General features: G+C 42.4%; 3 protein-coding genes across 6 annotated transcripts; 2 read left to right on the top strand and 1 right to left on the bottom strand.

The window, feature by feature from the left end:
- The first annotated feature begins 754 nt into the window (after positions 1–754).
- smim19 (small integral membrane protein 19) lies at positions 755–2,247 on the top strand. Its single transcript, XM_018738280.1, has 3 exons — positions 755–980; positions 1,105–1,229; positions 1,929–2,247. The coding sequence occupies exons 1-3, from the start codon at positions 850–852 to the stop codon at positions 1,985–1,987; spliced, it is 315 nt and encodes a 104-aa protein (XP_018593796.1). The 5' UTR covers positions 755–849; the 3' UTR covers positions 1,988–2,247.
- Positions 2,248–3,027: 780 nt separating this feature from the next.
- sclt1 (sodium channel and clathrin linker 1) lies at positions 3,028–16,277 on the bottom strand. 3 transcript variants are annotated; one of them, XM_018738264.2, is made up of 22 exons: positions 16,147–16,277; positions 14,950–15,000; positions 14,765–14,832; positions 13,651–13,703; positions 13,495–13,567; positions 13,249–13,304; positions 12,538–12,667; positions 12,199–12,321; positions 11,774–11,839; positions 11,205–11,275; positions 10,836–10,926; positions 10,228–10,319; positions 9,923–10,100; positions 8,884–8,982; positions 7,983–8,054; positions 7,588–7,662; positions 6,921–7,066; positions 6,559–6,751; positions 6,254–6,450; positions 5,193–5,271; positions 4,439–4,534; positions 3,028–3,765 (listed from the first exon to the last, which is right to left on the bottom strand). In XM_018738264.2, the coding sequence occupies exons 2-22, from the start codon at positions 14,981–14,983 to the stop codon at positions 3,703–3,705; spliced, it is 2,055 nt and encodes a 684-aa protein (XP_018593780.1). In that variant the 5' UTR covers positions 14,984–15,000; positions 16,147–16,277; the 3' UTR covers positions 3,028–3,702. The 3 variants fall into 3 exon arrangements, with proteins under 3 accessions (XP_018593780.1, XP_018593778.1, XP_018593779.1); XM_018738262.2 differs by lacking the exon at positions 16,147–16,277 and adding an exon at positions 15,323–15,516; XM_018738263.2 differs by lacking the exon at positions 16,147–16,277 and adding an exon at positions 15,447–15,508.
- Positions 15,579–18,293, top strand: c16h4orf33 (chromosome 16 C4orf33 homolog). Of its 2 annotated transcripts, XM_018738266.1 has the most exons (6): positions 15,579–15,856; positions 16,230–16,410; positions 17,078–17,138; positions 17,321–17,372; positions 17,473–17,672; positions 17,970–18,293. In XM_018738266.1, exons 2-6 carry the CDS (start codon positions 16,230–16,232, stop codon positions 18,064–18,066), a joined length of 591 nt encoding a protein of 196 aa, XP_018593782.1. In that variant the 5' UTR covers positions 15,579–15,856; the 3' UTR covers positions 18,067–18,293. The 2 variants fall into 2 exon arrangements, with proteins under 2 accessions (XP_018593782.1, XP_018593781.1); XM_018738265.1 differs by lacking the exon at positions 15,579–15,856 and having other exon boundaries at positions 16,193–16,410.
- The last annotated feature ends 2,432 nt before the right edge of the window (positions 18,294–20,725 follow it).

The raw sequence follows: 20,725 nt of genomic DNA, 5'->3' as shown, positions 1-20,725 counted from the left end.
CCGGTGGGTCTGGGGTTCGAGTCCTGCTTGGGGTGCCTTGTGGCGGACTGGCGTCCCATCCTGGGTATGTCCCCTTCCCCCTCCAGCCTTACGCCCTGTGTTACCGGGTAGGCTCTGGTTCCCTGTGGCCCCGTAAGGGACAAGCGGTTCTGAAAATGTGTGTGTGTGTGTGTGTAACAGAAGAAGAAACCAAACATGTTACCATCTTGGAGAAATCAGTTTCATTTTTTAGCATTGAAATAGGGGGTTATTGCAAATCCGCTCGGGACAAAAGACTTCAAACAGTGTGTGTTGGGATGTTTGTTTCCTCTTCATTTAACTGAGAAAAGTTAGTAAAAATCACTCCAAACTGCACCGTTCTGATCTTTGAAGAGACATTATCATTTATTCGTTTAGCAGACACTTTTCTCCAAAGCGACGCACATCTCACGGAAAAATACAATGTGTGCATTACACATCCTCAGAAAGAGAGACTTGGACACAGACGCATGATTCTAAAGCACGGTGAATTTGTTACTTTCCACCATATGAACCAAGTCAGAGACATTATAATGAAGTCTCGTCTTTGGCCAGAGAGAAGCTAAGAGGGCACGAACTCAGCGAGAAGCGCTAGAAAACCTCTTTGAGGTCACGTGACCTCGCTCTCCGCGCACCGCTTTTGACAAGTTGGGCCCTGTGCAGTTCCACCCCTCTGCGCTAGAGGGCGCCAGGTCGTATTTATCGTCTCTACAGCGGGTATTCTTCTTCCCTCGTCTCAACTTTCGTTGACTTGGAGGAGACGGAAGTGAATCTACTTTTGTTTGTTTGCGGAGGATCTCCGTCAAGCAACCAGGCCGTGGAATAATCGCAATGGGCGGCTACGGCGTGATGGCTGATGAGGAGACCATTGATTATTCGGTGCACGAGGCGTGGAACGAGGCCACCAACGTGTATCTGCTCGTTATCCTGGTCAGCTTCGGTCTGCTTATGTACGCCAGAAAGTGGGTGTCCGGCAGCAGTCCGTCGTCACTCCGTGTGTCGCGCTTCCGCCTTCACCTTGTTGTCCTCTCGCTGCGTGACTGCGTTTTTTATGCCATTCGCGTGCCGCGCTTTTCGTCTTTGCAGGAACAAGAGGAAGATCATGCGCATTTTCGCGCTGCCTCCGGCAGTGGGATCCGCGCCTGAGCCCAACTTCTACGACAGCCTGCAGAAAGTGCGGCTCCGGCAGCAGCTCGAGATGTACTCCATCGGTGAGCCTCCCGCTAGCCTAGCTAATAGTAGCTAGGATCGTGGTCCGGACACAAATTGTGCTCAGTCCCTGTCAATTATATTATACTAGTCTATAGTATAGACACAGCTGGTAGCCCGCTGCTTAGACGAGGAGCTGCTGCAGTGCCTGGACCAAAACAAAAAGGTTGCAGGTTCGGATCCCTCCGGCTGTAGTACCCCTGAGCAAGGTAACTTACCCAGAATTGCTCCAGTAACTTACCGTTAGTTACCCAGCTGTAATAGTATAGGTAGAACGTTAGTCTACCTGAGTTATCTAAGTGGTGTGGCACTGCTGTCTCACAGCACCTGGGCTGGGTGGTGTGAGAGGACATGGGTTCAATCCCTGCTCAGAGTCTGTGTGGAGTTTGCATGTTCTCCCCGTGTCTACATGGGTTTCCTCTGGGTGCTCTGGTTTCCTCCCACAGTCCAGATACATGCTGTTCAGGTTCCCCCATAGTGTGTGAGCAACAGAGAGTGTTCCAGTGATGTGTAGATGAGCGACCCAGTGTAAGTAGTGTATCTAGCAGTGTAAGTCACTGCGGTGAATAAGGTGTGTGGGCTCATAACACTGCAGTTCATTGGAAGTCGCTCTGGAGAAAAGTGTGAGCTGAATATGTGTGGCTAGAGTGGCACTTCCCCGTGCACTGCTGTAACTGTCATCTTGTTTCCAATTTGTCCAGCCAGGAAATTTGAGCAGCAGCAGAGCACAAGTGACAATGTCCAGGTCTCCATGGAGTGAAGAGTTGAGGACATGGCTTGGGAAATGAGGAACAACACTTTGGTTGTCTTTGTAATTTATCGTACATTTCTGTACAGTAGCAGGTACTGAATGGCTCGGGTTAAGGACATATACACTTGTAACCTGGTTGCTGGTTCATTCCCCACGTTCTGCTACTATTGCAGCACCTGTGATCGATACGTCTAAGTATACACTCATTGGCCACTTTATTAGGTACACCTGTTCAACTGCTCATTAACATCTAATCAGCCAATCACATGGCAGCATCTTAGTGCATTTAGGCATGTAGACATGGTCAAAATGCTGGGATTTTCACACACAACCATCTCTAGGGTTTACAGAGAATGTTCAGAAAAAGAGAAATTATCCAGTGAGTGGCAGTTCTGTGGGTGAAAGTGCCTTGTTGATGCCAGAGGTTAGAGGAGAATAGCCAAACTGGTTCAAGCTGATAGAAAGGCAACAATAACTCAAATAACCACTCGTTACAACTGAGGTATGCAGAAGAGCATCTCTGAACACCCAACATGTCAAACCTTGAAGCAGATTGGCTAGAGCAGCAGAAGACCACACCAGGTGCCACTCCTGTCAGCAGAGAACAGGAAACTGAGGCTACAATTCGCATGGGCTCACCAAACTTGAACAACAGAAGATTGGAAAAACGTTCCTGGTCTGATGAGTCTCGATTTCTGCTGCTACATTCAGATAGTAGGGTCAGAATTTGGCGGAAACATGAAAATATGGATCCATCCTGCCTTGTGTCAGTGGTTCAGGCTGGAGGTGGTGGGGTTATTTTCTTGGCAGACTTTGGGCCCCTTAGTATCAGTTGAGCATTGTTTAAATGCCACAGCCTACCTGAGTATTGTTGCTGACCATGTCCATCCCTTTATGACCACAGTGTACCCATCTTCTGATAGCATGCTATCCTGCTGGAAGTAGCCATGTCACAAAGCTCAAATCATCTCAAACTGGTTTTCTGAACATGACAATGAGTTAACTATACTCAAATGGCCTTCGCAGTCACCAGATCTCAATCTAATAGAGCACCTTTGGGATGTGGTGGAACGGGAGATCCGCATCATGGATGTGCAGCCGACAAATCTGCAGCAGCTGCGTGATGCTGTCATGTCAGTATGGACCAAAATTCTGAGGAATGTTTCCAGCACCTTGTTGAATTTATGCCACAAGTAATTAAGGTGGTTCTGAAGGTAAAAGGGGGTCCAACCCAGTAATAGCAAGGTATACCTAATAATGTGGGCAGTGAGTGTAAATTAGGCAAATACTGTAAATTAATATATACAGGGGCTGAAAGTGGCACTGTAGTAAGAACCAGCAACCTTGCAGTTGAAGGACACAGGTTGGAATCCCTTCCTCCTGCTGTGGCAAGGTACTTTACCTGAATTTATACAGTAAGTCACCCAGCTGTATAAATATGTAAGTCTAAGTACAAATCCACCATTGAGTCACTTTAGGGACAAATATCAGCTAAGCAGCAAATTGACTTATTTGCACTGGAAGATAGAATAGCTAATGTGGTATCTCAGCCTTCATTTTAAAATCCCTGAAGACATCAGTTCCTAGAAGAGGAGCCTGTATTGCTGAAGTACACTAAATTTCCATTTCCAAAATAATGTGAAGATTTGGCCCAGCAGCGAGAGATGTTTATTACAAAATCATATTACAATAAAGCAGAAGATGGAGATTGGTAATAGTCCTAGTCACAATGCCTCCAGATCCAACATGGAAGCTGCTTTTCTTCTTTGTGATGTAATGTTGCTCAACTGGAATTACCAAAAAAAAAAAGATTCTGTTCATCAAGTTATAATTGCACACATGTCCAATAAAGTGTCCTTTAATCTGTGTTTAACATGCACTGTTTGGCCAACACCTTCTGCAGAGGTGCCTTCCTGATTGACCACACTGGCTTGTCTTGAAGCTGACCTGGCAACATTAGTCCTAACTGAGTTTTTCATTCAACAGGCACAACTCAGATGATGATGGCATACTGAAAATAAAACTGGCTATGGCTCTTTCTTTCCTTTTGCTCATCATTTGTGACATACTACATCAGTAGACAGCTAAAGTTTTATTGCCCTTTGTCCAAAAAAACAGTGTAAACTGATTCAGTGAATAATTTAACTGTTTAAATACTTTAGTCCAGAACAAAAATTTTTTTTCCATGAATTATTCATGGACTACTCATTCCAGTGAGTTTTCAGTGAACAAGAGCTGAATCATCACATCAGTTTCAGGATTAAAGATAACTAGCTGCAAAAAAAACAGCATGTAAAGGGGTACAACAGCACCAGGACCGGGTGACTGATTTAGAGGCTGTTATGTAGACTACGCTGACCGTGAAGCCAGCAAACCGGAATAATACTGAAAGCTGAGCATGATTCAGTAATGAAGCCAGTGCCCAATGTCTGGCCTGACCCTACTGCAGGGGGTTGCTACCTGTTGTGATGCCGTAGATGCTCTCTGTTCAGCCTGGGTGAGACGTCTCTGGAGACGGTTGTTCTTCTCCTGGTACTCTGCCATCTGCCTTTCGTACTGTTTGAGCAAGCAGTGGAATTTGAGTAAAACTAAGATGCACAGAAAAAACTAGAATACATAAGAGTGCAAGAGCTTCATAAATGTAAGTGGTACACTTACAATCTTAGATAGCACTAAGTAGCACAGATCCTGCTAGTGCTGCCCAGCTTGAGTTGTGAGTTCAAATCACTTTTAGTGTATGTGAAGTTTGCATGTTCCCCCCATGTATGATTTTCCACAGGGTGCTCTGGTTTCCTCCCATAGTCCAATGACTAAAATGTGTGTGTGTAATTGCCCTGTGATGAACCAGCATCCTGTCCAAAGTTTACCCTGCCTCACACCCTTGTGAGACCACTAGTGACCCTGACTTGGACAAGCAGTTACATAGTGAGGATTTACTAATATGCTAAAAAACCAAAAACTTTTTGTAATTGTTGAAAAGGTAAACATACCTTCTCATATTATGGTGCATAAGTGTTTCTAAGTATGGGACAGCAAGTAGTGAACAGGTTAAAATCATGAACTTATAACCTGAAGGTTTCCAGTTCAGGTCTCCTTCCCCACTACTCTGAATAAGGTATGTACCCTAAAGCCCTGCTGTAAAAATTAGCGTGATACTGCAAGTCCTTCACAACAGAAGTGCTTGTTGAGCAACAAGTTAATGCAGCATATTTACCTCCACAATTTTTTCATGATCTGCTTCCAACTGGACCTCCAGTTCCTGACAGCGCTGCTTTTGTCGAACCAGTTCAGCTCTGGTATGAAGAGCAGTTTGCAAAGTTATTCAAAGTACCTTACTGTACTGTAACCTCCCAAGCCTGACATACGTGTTAAAAAGGTAACTCATATCATTCCACATTTGCAACAGTTCAAGTAAAAACCTGCAAACTGCCAGTGAGCATAGCTGATGCTCAAAGAACACTACTTTCAGTAACTCATTAATGCCAAAATTAATGCCCCCAATTTTTAATTATATTCATGCACATGGTATTTCTTTGTAAGATATATAGCAACATATTGGATTAATGGAAACTAAAAAATATATAAATGTAAAAATATGGATTTAAATATTAATATATGTATGACAGGGCATCTGGACAATTTTTTGATAATTATTACTGAAATGATAAAAATGAAAACTAGGGTGAAAGTTTTATTTCACTACTAACCAAAACCAATATGTTCTGAGTGTAGATAGTCCACAATTTATTCAACAGTTTTGAATGTTTGTCAACTTATATTTTTGAGTCTGAGAAAGAGGGGGGGGGGGGAGTTACTTGACATAGCGTCCTGTTTCTAGGACACTAGTATTAAGAATAGAATTGCCTTACAAAGTAAAAAACTGAATTATATTTATTGGAATTAATGCCAAGACAAGCAAAAAAATTATATATTTACCTAAATGTTTTGAATGCTGTAAAAAAAAAAAAAAAAAAAAAAAAAAAAAAAAAAGTGTGGAAGGAAGGGAGCTGAAGAACTTGCAAAATGCTAAACAGTGAATGGAACTTGGCTAAAACTGTCACTCTGAAAACAAGCGGGGAATCACAGAACGACTCAATGTGTCTTACTGTTCAACAGATACTTTAATCATAAGCCCTCCCCAAGATCAGAAACAACAATTTGAAGGTACTGTCCGATAACTTGGGCAGCAAAAGGTTAAGCCACTGAATCAAACTTGTACAAGGCTCTCATACATTAACTTTCCAAGTGAACCTAGTGAAAAACACACGCTCTCACCTCAGGCTCCCCAGTTTGTGCTCGAAGGCCTCGGCCATCCTGTGCGCCTCTTCCTTCCAACGCTTTGTGCTCCTCTGTTGAGCCACCAGCAGGCGGTTCAGGTCCGCGCTCGAGTTCTGGCTGCTCTCCTCCAGCTGTCGCACCCGTGCCTCCAGCTCCTGCTCCTTCAGGGAGAACTCGTGCTCGATGGTGGATACCTGAATGGGAAGGGCGAGTGACGCGGGAGGTCACCTGAGATGCAGCTCAAGTGAATCGAGGATCTGCTCTGAGTAGCACTGCGAGCCTGAGCCCTCTGTGGTGTGCACCTGCTGCTTGGCCTTCCTCTGAGCCTGCACGCTGGCCTTGCGCAGCTCCTCCATCTCCCTGCGCAGCTGCTGGTTCTCCTGCTGTAGCCGCAGTCGCTCCTCGCTCACTTTGCTACAGTCTTCCTGGGCCCCTGCCAGTGCCCCCTGCAGCCTGCGCACTTCCTCCTGACATCGCGACAGCTCCTCTAGGTACCTGTGGGTGGAAACGAGAGATGCCGACACGACTGTTGCTCCGAGCTGCACAATGTACTCTTCCTGAGATGCACAGTACATCCACGTGATACCATCTGCTGTAACTCACACCCACGGACAACATTTCCCCCAGAGTGCAGTTTTAACATCCATGAGCACATCTCACTCACTCCATCTCCATTTTCTTCATCTTGTTTTGAGTGGTCTGGAGTGTGACCTGCAGGTCGTCCTTCAGTCGCTCGGTGTTCAGACACCTCTGGTGAAGTGCGTTGATCTTTTGGTACTCCGGCCCACCGTCCCTGCCCTCCCTGTACACCTGTGGCAGATACACAGTGGCATCTTTCTGCTCAAAGCTCACCCCTTTATGAGAGCGGCACTATCTTGCAGTTAAAAGCAATGCTTCTGACATCTACCTAACCAGTTTTTTGTGTGAGTGGTACTACAGAAAGTAGTGGCCATCACCATGTTTTTAAAAAGAAAAACAGAGGAAACTTATTGATTTACAGCATTAGTGAAGCAGACAGCAGCTTGCAGCCCTTCTTTTTGGAGCAAGTCAGACTACAGCTTAGACCAATAATAGACTGAAATAGTCCTGTTATTCTGGGAGGTGCAACTTGTATTTGGTGGCTGCATATACATACATACATACATACACACACACACACACACACACACACACACACACACACACACACACACACACACACACACACACACACACACACACATAAATGTACATTTAGCCACCGATTACAAGCTGCTCCTCTCAAAATGAAATCAACAAAACCTTGTAAAAATGCGATGCTTATTCCAGTCAGAACAGTGAGACATGTTTACCTTTTCCACCTCTTCTTCCAGGGCCTTCCTCTCCCGCAAGACCCTCTCTATCTGAGATTCTTTGTCCGCACATTCCTTATCACAGGGCACAGGAGGCATTTGTCAGCAGACACACAATAGTGCACCGAAAGGTCTAGTGTTCACTCATCTAAAAGGCACATCGAAATAAATAATGCTTCCTGGGCTGTGTGACCGCAGACAAAGGACAAGAGAGCGATCCAAACAAGACTTCACACAGACAACACACACACACACTGTCTAGCACATTCTGAATGTCACTCATCACAGGGTATTTAGGTGTCCCCCAAGAGTCATTCAGAATTATTTCTCTTTAAAGGTGAATGTACTGATATGCAGACACGCGAGCGAGCGCACACACATGCACACACACCCACCATTTGAAGAGCGGAAAGCTCCTCTGCCATTCTGTGGATCTGTTCATTACACTGCTTCCGAACATTTTCAACCTGAAAAAAAGAGATGCTAAAAGGTTTTTGAAGTAACCGTGACTCACTGTATTATTCACCAAAAAGTACCTGAACAAGTAGCCTAGTTTCCTTGAACAGATTAACTCCGACTCAATCCAATCTCCTAATCCGGTTTTTGCCATGTGTGTCTGCTTTGGTGCTGAAAAAAGTAACCTAGAAACCAGTGGTAGGCACTGAGGCTCTTAGACAATAGAGTACTTAAGAGGAGTGTAAAAAGCCACTGCCCGTATGTATATGGTACGGTACTTATCTTGAAATGTCTTTCTCGCTTGGAGCGAGTCATGAATTACAGTATTACTACTTAATTTGTTGTTTAGACACCCTTTTATAAAAGGTGAGTGTCCAACCCCTTTTCAGGGCTGATTATTGCACCTAGAGCACTTGATGGTAAGCACCTTTCTCAAGGGTACAACAGGAGCAGCATGGAGAGAAGCTTGAAATACAAATTAACAAATTAAGATGTGTGACTTTATACCTTATTCCCATAAGTCTCCTTGGACAATCAATCAATATATAAATAAATTAAATATTAGTCTAACAGCTGTTTACCAGTTGGCATCTTATCTGTGTGACTGCTTGGTAAATTAAAAATATTTAATTGTGTTTAAAATAGTTACCTACACTGACTCTCCTAGGAAATTTGCATTTCATATGTAGTTGATTACAATTGATTGAGAATACTGTGATTTGCCCCTTCACAATTTACTTATGCCTAATAACCTTTTCTAATTGAAAGCCATGAATTGCAGATTGAACCAAACAACCTGTGGAAACAGCAGCTAACATTTGTATGATAAACAAAACTGACCTCTTTTCTGGTTCGAACCGCGGCCTCCTGGATCAACATCTTAATGGCCTCCTTCATCTTCTCCAGCTCCTCACATTTCTGCTTCTCTCTCAAAGTGGCCTGATAGATTTAAATGTCACACTAAGTCTCCCCATTTACACAGCTGGACAGGGGACCCTGAATAACTTATGCATGTGCTCACTATTCCTCTACATTTTGCACTCCATCCATCCATCCATCCATTCTCAATAACTGCTTGTCCTGAGCAGGGCCATGGTGAACTGGATCCTATCCTGGAAGCAAGGGGCACAAGGCTGAGGGGTGGTACACCCTGGATGGCATGACTTCATCAGAGGGTAGTACCACACATACAAACACACAACCACACACTGAGGACAATTTAGCATCACCAATTATGCAGAACTGCATGCCTTTGGACTGTAGAAGGAAACCTGAGTAACCCCACACAGACATGGGTTGAACATGCAAACTCCACACAGACTGAGCCCTAGGTTCTGTTGCACCGCTCACACGCTGTGAGGCAGTAGTGCTACTCACTTCACCAGTGTGCCACCCAGTTTTGCACTAAATAAAATATTAACTACAAACAATTTATTATGATATTCTTACATTTACATTTATTTATTTAGCAGACGCTTTTCTCCAAAGCGACTTCCAATGAACTCTATGTAGTGTTATGAGCCCACACACCTTATTCACCAAGGTGACTTACACTGCTAAATACATTACTTACACTGGGACACTCATCCATAAATCAGTGCAACACACTCTCTCTGTCACTCACACACTATGGGTGAGCCTGAACAGCATGTCTTTGGACTGTGGGAGGAAACCCACGCAGACACGGGGAAAACATGTAAACTCCACACAGACTGAGCAGGGATTGAACCCATGTCCTCTCGCACCACCCGGGTGCTGTGAGACAGCAGCACTACTTGCTGTGCCACCATGTCGCCCAGCATATTCTTTTCTCGAAGACCAAGTAATGCAACTTCAGTGTTTCGGCCTGCGGCTCTGCTCAGAATTCGGATACCCTCACCTGCTCCTTCTGAAGGGCAGCCTCCTCAGCCATCTGGATGTTCTCGCGCACCTTGGTGATGGCCTCGTACTTCTCCTCCTCGAGGGCGGCACAGCGTCCCTGCAGCTCGCCCACCTGGCGCTCCTGTGTCACCTGCTCCCGCCGCAGCCGCTCTGCTTCCTGTGCTGCTGCTGTTAGCCTGTGTGTGTGCAGACACAGAAATGATATTTGTTTACCTGTCACTGTGGGTTCTGCACATGGATTGGAACTTTAAAGACAAATGTTGCCTAATCTGACCAACACAGAACAACAGACTCAGGACTTACCTGGCCTCCAGCTGGCCGAGGGCCGCCTGCAGCTGTTGAAGTCGCCTGTCTGAGGCTTCCTCTCTCCCGTGGGCTGCAGCAGCATCTTCTTCCTGAGTACACGCAGGTACACAGCCAAAAGTACAGTCACTACACCTCCATCACACCCTCGTCAATCATATGTACAGATCCTACGTCTCTGTGGGTCACCTCTTCGGTTATTTATTCTTAAAGGCACCTTGGCTGTTTCTTCCGTAGATCATAAAGCACAAATAATCATGTTTTTCTGCCTTTCATTTCTGTGTAGAAAATCTATTGCAAAAGTCTTTGTGACAACCAAGGGCAGCTGGTAATGTACTGGTTAGAACTGCTGTCTAACTGGTATCAAATTCGAATCTCATCTCTGACTGTTGTACCTTGAGCAAGGTACTTATCCTCAGTTGCTCCAGTAAAATTTCCCAACTGTATAAACGGGTAAATAACTGTACGTAGATTAATGTCGCAAATTGCTTTGGAGAAAAGCATCAGCTAAATGAAAAAAAAATGTAAAGTTGTCAACAAAATGTGACATTACTTACAGTCTGAAATGTTTAAAATGTTTGTTGAAAGTTAGGAGTCTTGCTACACACCCTTCGCTGCATTTGGTCCTGCACACTCTGCATGAGCTTGGTCATCTCCTCCACTTTTGCCGTAGCTGTTCTCAGATCCTGTTTAGCTTGTCTGCAAAATAAGGTTATACCAGTCTGTGTTTCACCAGAAGGTCACTGGACATGTTCAAGGGGAGATGGCGTGTGACCATCACTTCTGATTCTACATGGAGGAAGAAAAAGCAGACAGAGGCACAGCAGAAAGGAGTACATAGGCAGAGAGACGGAAGGAGAAATGAGGTCCTTCAGGTAAGAGAGGGAGCTCATCGGAGGTTCAAAACGAAGACAGCATCGTGTGTAAGGAAGAGAGGGTGAGCAGTTGTGGATGTGTGGATGGTAGGAGTGAACTACCTCAGCTGGTTGCGCAGATCCTCCAACTCCACATTCTGCTCAGTCACCGTCTTGAGAAACTGTTGGTTGGTCTGTGTGTGACAAGTCAGACAAAGCTGCCACTGAGGCATGACCTTTAACAGGAAACGAGCTATCAGAAGCACTTGCTTTCCACAAGAATTTTAACCAATGTGTACAAGGCCACACGTGGAGAAGAAAAGCAGAACAACAATACGTGTTTTGACCCTTATTAAAAATGCACACGAGATATTACATTACTCTTTCAGTGCCTCTACCCCCTCAATGTGAAAGAATGAAGGCAAGAAATAAAAGCAAAAATAATGAATGAAAACAGATTAATAGAAATTATTTTCACTACACAAGAGTAGCACAAACTTCCTTGCCAGGCATGGAGGTGGTCGCAGCCAATCTAATTTGCACCCTAACTACAGGTGGGCAGTGAAACCGTAAAAAGGATAAAGTATTAAAGCAGCAAGGTGTGCAGGGTAAAGGCATGTCCCTGCCAGCGACACAGCACTTAATCTCAGGTCAGAAAGGATCAGGTGACTCCTAACATGTTCACACCTTACCGCCTCCAGCTTCTGATTGGCCACCTGTAGCTGCTGAGCAAGTTGCTGGACCTGTGTCAGCTGCTCCTGTAACAAACACACAGCTGATCATTTCAGACATTAATCTGCATTGACCATAGTGCCCTCTGGTGGACTCAAGGAGAACACACGGCTTGGAAACTGGACAAGGACGGAAAACCGTACATTAATATTATTCTTAGGTTAGTATTACTTTATTATGGATAATGCACAAAATGAATGAAAAATAAAGGTAGCATTCATGCATGTTAATTATTTAGATATCCTTATAGTTTATATAATACAGTATAATAGCACTTTGGTAAGCTCTGAAGCTGACTTAAGATGGTGTTGTTAGGTTGGAACCCTTTTTAAGTGTATAACCAGCTGTAGTTTCTATCTGCTTTGTATCTGACTGCAGTACACACCATCGTGTGTTGCGTTTCGACTGCGAGGAGCTGGGAGTCGGACGTAGTCTTCTGATACAGCTGCTGCAGTCGATCGAGTTCCTGCGCAGCTGACTGCCAGAGCTCCATCGCATGGTCTTTTTCCTGTGGACCGACAGCAGGAGGCAGAGTGGACACAGAAAAAATAGGCTGTTCATTGGCTCTGTTGCCCTCTTATTAAACTGACATGTTTTCCCAGAGATTAATGCCTTTACTTCTTTAGCTCAGCCAGTGGCTTTTATTGATTAGCCAAGTTAAAGAAAAGCCAATTTCAAAAGGTGTCCTTTAAAATTTATTTCTGACGGACAAACGACGCATCACCTGCAGGGACAGCTGAATTTGTTCCTGGAGATTCTTCACAATCTCATCATCCGTCAAGGACTCGATTTCTGCACCGGCAGGAAAGGCCTGCAGCTGCTTTTCGATGGACTCCCTCAGTTCTGCATAGAGCCTTGGTGAGCGAGCGCACACACAGGGTGTCAGCCTCCGCACTGCTCAATGTACTGCTTCTGTACCATATTAATGCTGATCACAACATTTAGTTCGTACGCCTCAAATACAAATTTTTATACACAATGCAAGCATAACTTCTATTTATGAAGTAAAAACAAATTACCATGATTCTGTTCTGTGTACACCACTGCATACTGTACACTAGTACCGATAATTTAAATTAGGCTGGCAGCACGGTGGTGGAGCACGTAGTGCTGGTGTCACACAATTCTTGGGCTGTGGGTTTCAGTACAACTCAGTCAGTATGGAATTTGGTTGTTCTAACCTGTGTTTGCACGGGTTTTCTCCTGCAGTCCAAAGATGTGTTTCCGGTGAACTCTAAACTGCCTGTGCAGTGTGACTGTGCGAGGGAGTGAGTGTGTATCATTGGCCTGCGATGGACTGGGGTCCTTTACAGAATGCACGCTGGCTTTCGGCCTATGTTTCCTGGATAGGCTCTGAACCACCACAACCCTGCACTGGACCAGCACTTCTTGACAATGAAATGACGGATGAATGAATGAATAATATAAACGGTACCTTTCATTTTCTTTTACAACAGCACTAAGCTTCACCTTGATTTCTGCCATCTGCCTCTGTAGGTTAGAAGTAAATCAATAATAAGTTCAGTACTCCACAGCAGAAAGGGACAATTAGATGTTAAACGATGCCAGTCAACATTTCTGTCTGAAGTACTTCCATAAGAAGCACTATCATGGCAATATTGCCTTCATTTTTTACCTTTTATTTGTATGTAAGGCTTCAGGAAAGAAAAAGAGACTTCACCTCGTAGGCCCGCAGCTGCTTGTTCATGTTATCTATATGTCCGTCATACTCAGCAACCAGTGGAGCCATTATACTGTCAACAGAATACAGTGTTATGAACTGTACACCGCACCCAGTGCACATCTCTTCATGTCACCTTCACACAGAAAGACTGACCTTCCATCAGAGAGCCATGGTGGAGGTGATTCGGGGATTCCAGTTGCCTGGTCCTTCAACACACAAGTTATTGCACTTAAAACATGCAAATGCATATAAATTTGTAAATGCAAAAATGAAAGACAACAGTAATGCATCCAAATTATACAGTAAATAGCATTATAAATAAAAAGCCAGAATAAAAATACACTGTCACCTCATGTGTTCAGGTGAACTAGTGACTCTCAACTGCCCTTAGTGCACGTTATGTGAGAAAATGAGTATGTGTGATTGAACAGGGTGTACTGTGTCCTGCACCCTATGCAGGCTCTGGACCACCACGACCCTGGACTGGACCAGGGGCTATTGAGAATGAACAAATTTTTAACTGCATTTTCATCTTAAATCTCTTTTATAATGGTGCAAAATGGCTATTTATTTACCTGCCAAACTGACTGACAGCAGTAAATCACACCAAGAGCAGACTAGGACCATCTTAATTCAAGTCACTTCCATAGTGCTTACAGCTTGTGTTTGGGGTTCCTGAGTGTTGTTGATCAATAACAAAGTTTTCAAAAAAAAAAAAAAAAAAAAAAAAAAAAAAAAAAAAACCTTCATGAGATGAATTGGTACGCAATGTAGATTGATTAGGAGTTTGTTGAGAGAGGGCATTTTTTGTCATGTAAGTCCAGTTTTAATTTGAATAGCAAGAGATTAAGACATATTAAAAAGTGTTTTTATTTACTGTAGCTATAGTCAAGCTTTTAAAGAGCCTAACCAGGAATAAATTAAACAATGTCTGTGTTACTATGCATTTATTATAAGATAGGGGTAAAAGTGATTTTGGTAGGAGGTAATGCAGTGGTTAGAGCTTCTGCACTCAGAAGTGCAGGTTCGAATCCAACTTGCTGCTGTTATACTCTTTAGCAAGGTACTAATGGTGAATTGCTCCAGTAAAAATTACCCAGCTGTTTATAAATGCATAATTAATATATGTCACTTAGGACAAAAAAAAAGACCAAATGCATAAAAGGTACATGGAACGACAAACAAAACAAAACTGAACAAACTTCTGGTTCTAACTGTGTTCCTAAAATGACAAAATCAGTATTAATAATAATAATAATAATAATACCCGAGATGTAGTGGGTTGAGATTCATATCCATCTTCGTTCTGAGAGACAGCAGAGTTGTTTCTCTGAACTGTAATTTTAAAAGAAGAAGAAGAAAAAAAAAAACAGAATTTTACAAGAAGAGATGAAGGAAGGTGTGCAGTGAGACACTCTGCTCTGGGGCTCGATCTGATCACTCACTGCTCACCTCCATCTCGACTGCACTCCACACCCGCTGACATCTCCACACGGCTGCCAGCTGGAAGGGAAACATTTTTCTTTTCATTTTTGTTGCCCGTTTATTAGTGCGTAACTGCAAGACCAGTATGCCTGCAGCGTTTAGTCAATAAATAATAACAATAACAACAACAACAACAGGACTATGTCACATACTACAATAACACAGCTTACGCCGGTCCAGACAGTGGCATGATGATTCAGTGTCAAGGGACACTCTGTGGGACTCTCAGTCTCAGTATTTTTACTAATTTAGCTGCCAAGTACCGCCGTTGTTAGGTGTGGCGCTCAATCCGAGCTCCTCAATCGCAAGCGCTCGACACCGGCCGCGACCGCGAACCTACCTGCAGGGAGCGGTTCCATATATGATATCGTCAACGAATCCGCCGGGGGAGACGACAACGGCGCATGCGCATCCTGGACGTAACGTACACACTCAATATGTATTCGTTGACATAACGTACATACCGCGAGTCGGTCGTCTGTCAGCTCCCCTACTTCTTCCGCCCTACAGTTTGAAGTGGAGCGGGAGCGCCAATGAGAGCCACCCAAGCGGTACGCTGCCTAATTCTTCCCCAGGGAAACAAGAAGGCAGTATTTACGTCCGCTTTCATCTGCGACGAACGACTTCAGCGCCAGATTTTGTTTTTGTAATTTCATACAACCACATACATGTATCAGCGTTTAAGTAATACCCCCCCATATCGTGTCATATTTACGTTAGATTATTTTAATTGTTTTATTGCAACGCCTGAATACTGGCAGCCTACTTCCAAAGTACATAGATAATTATTTTATTACTTGTTCATTTATTGTTCCGCAATTCATCTGCATGCATTTTCAGTCGAGCAGCATAGCTGGGAACCTGGGTCGCCACAGTAAGTGTTAATGCTTTAATGTTTTTTGGAGCTAATTTACGTTGCTGTTAATTTAAAACGTTTAACAAACATCGATTCAAAAGTGCTGTAGTCTACTATGTGAAACAAAAAGAACATCTTAAATCTTACATTTCTGTATTTGCTAGTTTCCCAAAATACAATACTATTATATATATAGTCAGCTAAAATATTTTTGTAAGGAGGCGGTAGACTTGAGACATAGGAGAGAGGTGGTGACATTTGATTTGTCTTCCCTAAGTTTATAATGGAGTTTTGAGTTTTTCCAGTACCTCAGGGCCTTTGTGCACGAGCAGCGTTTAGAAGAATCTCCACCTGCCTGGGCCCATGTTGATTTTAAATGTCAATATTTCAGATGAACTTTATCATTGATCACACTTGGGACAGCCTGCCCGTGAACCATGAGCCGGTCAACATCCGCTTCTCCCCCGGCGATGGGGGGCTGCTCATGGAAGTGTCTGCCCCCTTTTTCAACGAGCCTCCTGGCCCACCGGGGGCTCCAGGTCAGCCGTTCCCTGGACTCTGGGACTATGAAGGTATGACGTCACCTTCAGTTGATGTGCGCATGCTCGCACTTCAAGTGACCGGATATTGGCATGGCCGCACATTCCGATTCATCAGAAATGTTAGTTTTAAAATATATTGTCTAGAGTTTAAAAAGTCTGGAAAGGTGATTGGTTAACGCAAAACTGTTAAAAAAAAGCTTAATTTAAAAATGTAAAGTGATCATCAAGCATACAACTTTCAGTACAACATGTTGCCAAAATGAAAATATTTTATAACGTGAAGCCTAAGGCTAAGGGAATTTTTTGTGTTTTGCACCTCCTCCTCTGTCACATCGGTCTTTTCTCTCCGTAGAGGTTGGATATCGGGATAAAAACACAATTTGTTAAAAGTTTAATGTTTCAAATGATTTGCAAGCATGCGACTCTAAATACACAGAAATATGTAAACAAATAACTGCGAATTACGTATAACAAGATATCTCATGTTGCAGTAAAAACAAATATGACACATAATTTCTACTTTTATGATTTTCGGAAATAGAATCATTTTAAAAACTCTGTTACAGTTCAATATTTTATTACATTTATAATTTGCCTCTTTTCTTTTTTAGGCTGAAGGTAATGTTACTTATTTGTGTCATGGTTTTCCAGTTTATTTTGCCTTCAAGTTCATGATTACAGTTAATCATATTTTCAGTTGTAGAGTCTTTCTTCTTGAATAGCAACACAGAAAACTATCTTGAAGTGGAAGTTTGTCCGTAAGTAGCCATACTTACTACAGTTTAGAGCAACAAAACATTATGAAAAACCATATTTTTATTTCACAGTGTTAAATATCCCATATTGTCGGTTTACTTTGCAGTTCATTTGAAATAAAAATTGAATGTTATATTTGAATATGAGTATTTTTCCAATGCAATCTATACATGTTATTTTACAGCCATGGGCAGCATTTAGTGTTATTGCTCTCGGGGAGGGGAAATGCATTCCAGGTAGGCCAAAGTACTTTTAACTGCTTTGCTAGTATATCCCATTTGGTCATCAAAAATCAATTAAGTGAATTATGTGCTACAATTCTCTTATCTTTTTAAGCAAGGGCTACCTTTGTCATTCCAAGCATCTATAAATGGGGGCCGGTGGACAGGGCACGCTCTCCTGCCATGGACGTATTTCCCCCCAGGGGTAAATAAAATGAACTCATATGCCATTCATGGCTCTGGAGAGGGAAGGAAATACGAAGCCCTTTACCCCATACCAAGAGATGAGATAGTGGAGGGTCAGAAGCCAAACTTGTAAGTGTGCACACCCTGATATGCAGAGGTTACAGTCATGTCTCCGTTGTACCATGTGAGATTACATCTGAATTCTGAATGTGCCTTTTCTTTATTACATATCATCTGTTTTGCTTACATTACCACTATGACATGTACAGAAGTGCCTTAAATTGGATTTACTTGTCTGAAAGATTAAATGAAAAACAGCAACACAACACTGTATGAAAAACCTGTCTAATATAATGTTTGAACTGGGTAAAAAACCAGGTTATAATAGTTAAGAACTGATGAGAGGTGTTAAAATCTTTCTTTCAGCCACCTTCTGGAATACTTCAGAGACTTTCACCTGCAGTGGATCATGGGAGATGAATGGGTGCAGCCAGATTCAGACCTTTGGCCAGCAACTCATTGACCACTTGTGTTCCAGTGATTACGTGCAAGCAATGATGAATGATTGCGAGAAGTGATGTATGATTCATGGAAGAAAATTATATACTGTTTTTTAAAAAAAAAGGAAATCAAACAATGGATTTAATAAACCTCAATTAACAGTTCTTTAACAATGAAGTATAAAACACTGTTTGTTGGGAAATAGTCCAAATTCTGTTCTATTTGAATTAAAACTTCTGGAAGAAACAGTATTTTTTCTGATGATTTAAAATTGAATGGATGAGTGAGTGTGTGCATGTGTGCCTACCCTGCGATGGACTGGTTTCCCATTCAGAGTATACCCCCCAGCCTTATGCCCAGTGATTGCAGGATAGGCTCCAGACCACTATTACCCTGGGAAAGACAAGGGGTTAGCAAGAGTGAGTCAGAGAAGTGATAATTTAAAATATTAAATTCAGGTTATATGACAATATACCAATTTTGTAGGCACTATATACTAGTATGTTCATTTGAAATATTAAAAGCTTATAGTAAATTACTACAGATGCCATAACACTACAAAACATATCTTGTGACCGATAAGATCACACATTTAACATATTGGTTAAAACTAGAGGCTTGCATCAATGTGTTTTCAGCTATTAGAGCCACATTTCTGACTTTGTTTTTGTTGTTATGAATTCTGCAATAAAGTCAATAGTTATTAAACTGCTAAAATGAATCTGAGAACTCAATGGAGGATTTGTCTCCACCTGGTGCTTTCCCACAAAAAATCAGTTTACTTGTTCGGTATTCCTGCAATTACTAAAGGGAACTGAAGCTTTACATATAATGCAAAAAAGAATAAGTAAAATACAGACTGCAAATACATTCACATGGAAAGATTTAAAAGATAAATAGCAATTCCACTACAATCTGCAATAGGGAAACAGTTTGATGAGTTCTATCCCCGAATTTCCCCATGCCACCAGTTGTATCTAAAAAGACTGAATACACAAAGCAATCCTTGCATCTGTGTTGCTTGCATTTCATCATTAAGTTTGGAGAATTGAAATGATTTCCACTGTGAATTGAGTGGAATCAGAGAGCTTCATCATCTTGTAAGACCCTCTTTGTATTTTTTTCTGAGATGTGTGTTACTTCGGAGAAAAGCATCTGCTAAATGAATAAATATAAAAGTAATGTAAATGTTATATGTCACTAATGCATTTATAAGAGCTGGCAGTCTCAAAAACACCTGTGTATAATGCTACTTTTTTACACACCATACAGGTGACGTATGTTGCAAATGTCAGAAATCTTTGTTTGACTCATGGCACAGTACACAAAAGGATTATGTTCATTCAACAAGCTAATGATCAAATTTGTACTCTGACATATTCATTCATTTGTTACGGCAGCTGTTAACATAAACGTAGTAAATAGAGATTTCGAAAAGTGGCTAATAAGTTTTTTCTCATGATGTATGACAAAACTCCCATTGGTTAACACAGATTCACCGTGTTAACTCCTAACTGGAGGACTCCCGCTGTAGCGCCTTGAGAAAAGTCCTCCAGCAAAACATACATATTAATACTTCTGTATGCCGTGCGCATGCTTACCATAAATCTATACTTGCATTACCAAATTCTTCTCGGTACCAAGAGTTTCCAGGCCCTCGTGTTCTGTATTACAGTACATAAATTCAACAACTGATTTAATTTTAATTTCTTGGAAACTATTTAGTCACAGCTGTAAAAATAACTTGTGCTTCTATCTGCTTAGCAAAGACTTTTTTTTCCCCTTCAAATGAACCTCTAGCCTGACTTTCTTATTTTTATCTGTGATTCATTTCTATGGTTAAACTTCCTGCCCCATCAGACCTGTATTTACTCTCCTCCTGGTACCAAGACACAGAGAATTGATTTTCTTGTACCAAGGGCCCATCTTTACTTACAGTTGTAATCCCTTATTGAGCCCTATCGTTTCTAATTGGTCCTTAGCGTTCGAAATCAGACAGTGATTAGACCCTGAGAACTCTCCGCTTAAGCTCCTCATTATCACTTCTGCCCTGTCTGGTCCTTTTGAACAGGAGTAGGATTAGAATTCACTCACATCCCCCTCCCTCCTTCCCTGGCACTGAGCATCACTATCGCTGCTCCACATCTCACGAGTGGCAGATATGGAGCTCATCTGTGGCAATCAATGCTTCAAGAGCACTTGGATCACATCGCTGTATAATTTCCAAACCTTCCCAAAAAGTAATTGATACTCAAGAGCGGAGAAGAACATATTTTTAAAAGCGCTCGGGCAAAGCTGAAAAAGCTGCAAAACGCCAGAGATGCTCTAGACCTTTACATCGTTGTTACCTTTTCTTCTCAAAGTCAACAGACCTCTTTTCAAAGTTTGTGAGGAAGAATAAATTAAAAAAAAAAAAAAAAAAAAACCCAAAATAAATCTCATTTCAGGAAAAGTTTGATGAACGGCTGATGAAAGAGAGAAGAGAAAAGTTAACTTCTGGTGGAAAGCGGAGATGTGGCACTGAAGAGCTGAATCAAAACGAATGATAAGAGTGCACCGCATTTCAGAATTGCTAACTGTATTTTTAGTCGGTGAAATTTCATACTCCGCGCTTTGCTGTGGACATGCTTTATGGCCCTGTGTCAGGCTTTGTTCCACGAACGTTCACCTGCAGTCAATTT

The sequence above is a fragment of the Scleropages formosus genome, chromosome 16 (genome assembly GCF_900964775.1).
Source record: "Scleropages formosus chromosome 16, fSclFor1.1, whole genome shotgun sequence".
Taxonomy (NCBI): domain Eukaryota; kingdom Metazoa; phylum Chordata; class Actinopteri; order Osteoglossiformes; family Osteoglossidae; genus Scleropages; species Scleropages formosus.
Note: the sequence above shows the minus strand (reverse complement) of the source record. Positions and strands in the feature narration are given on the sequence as shown.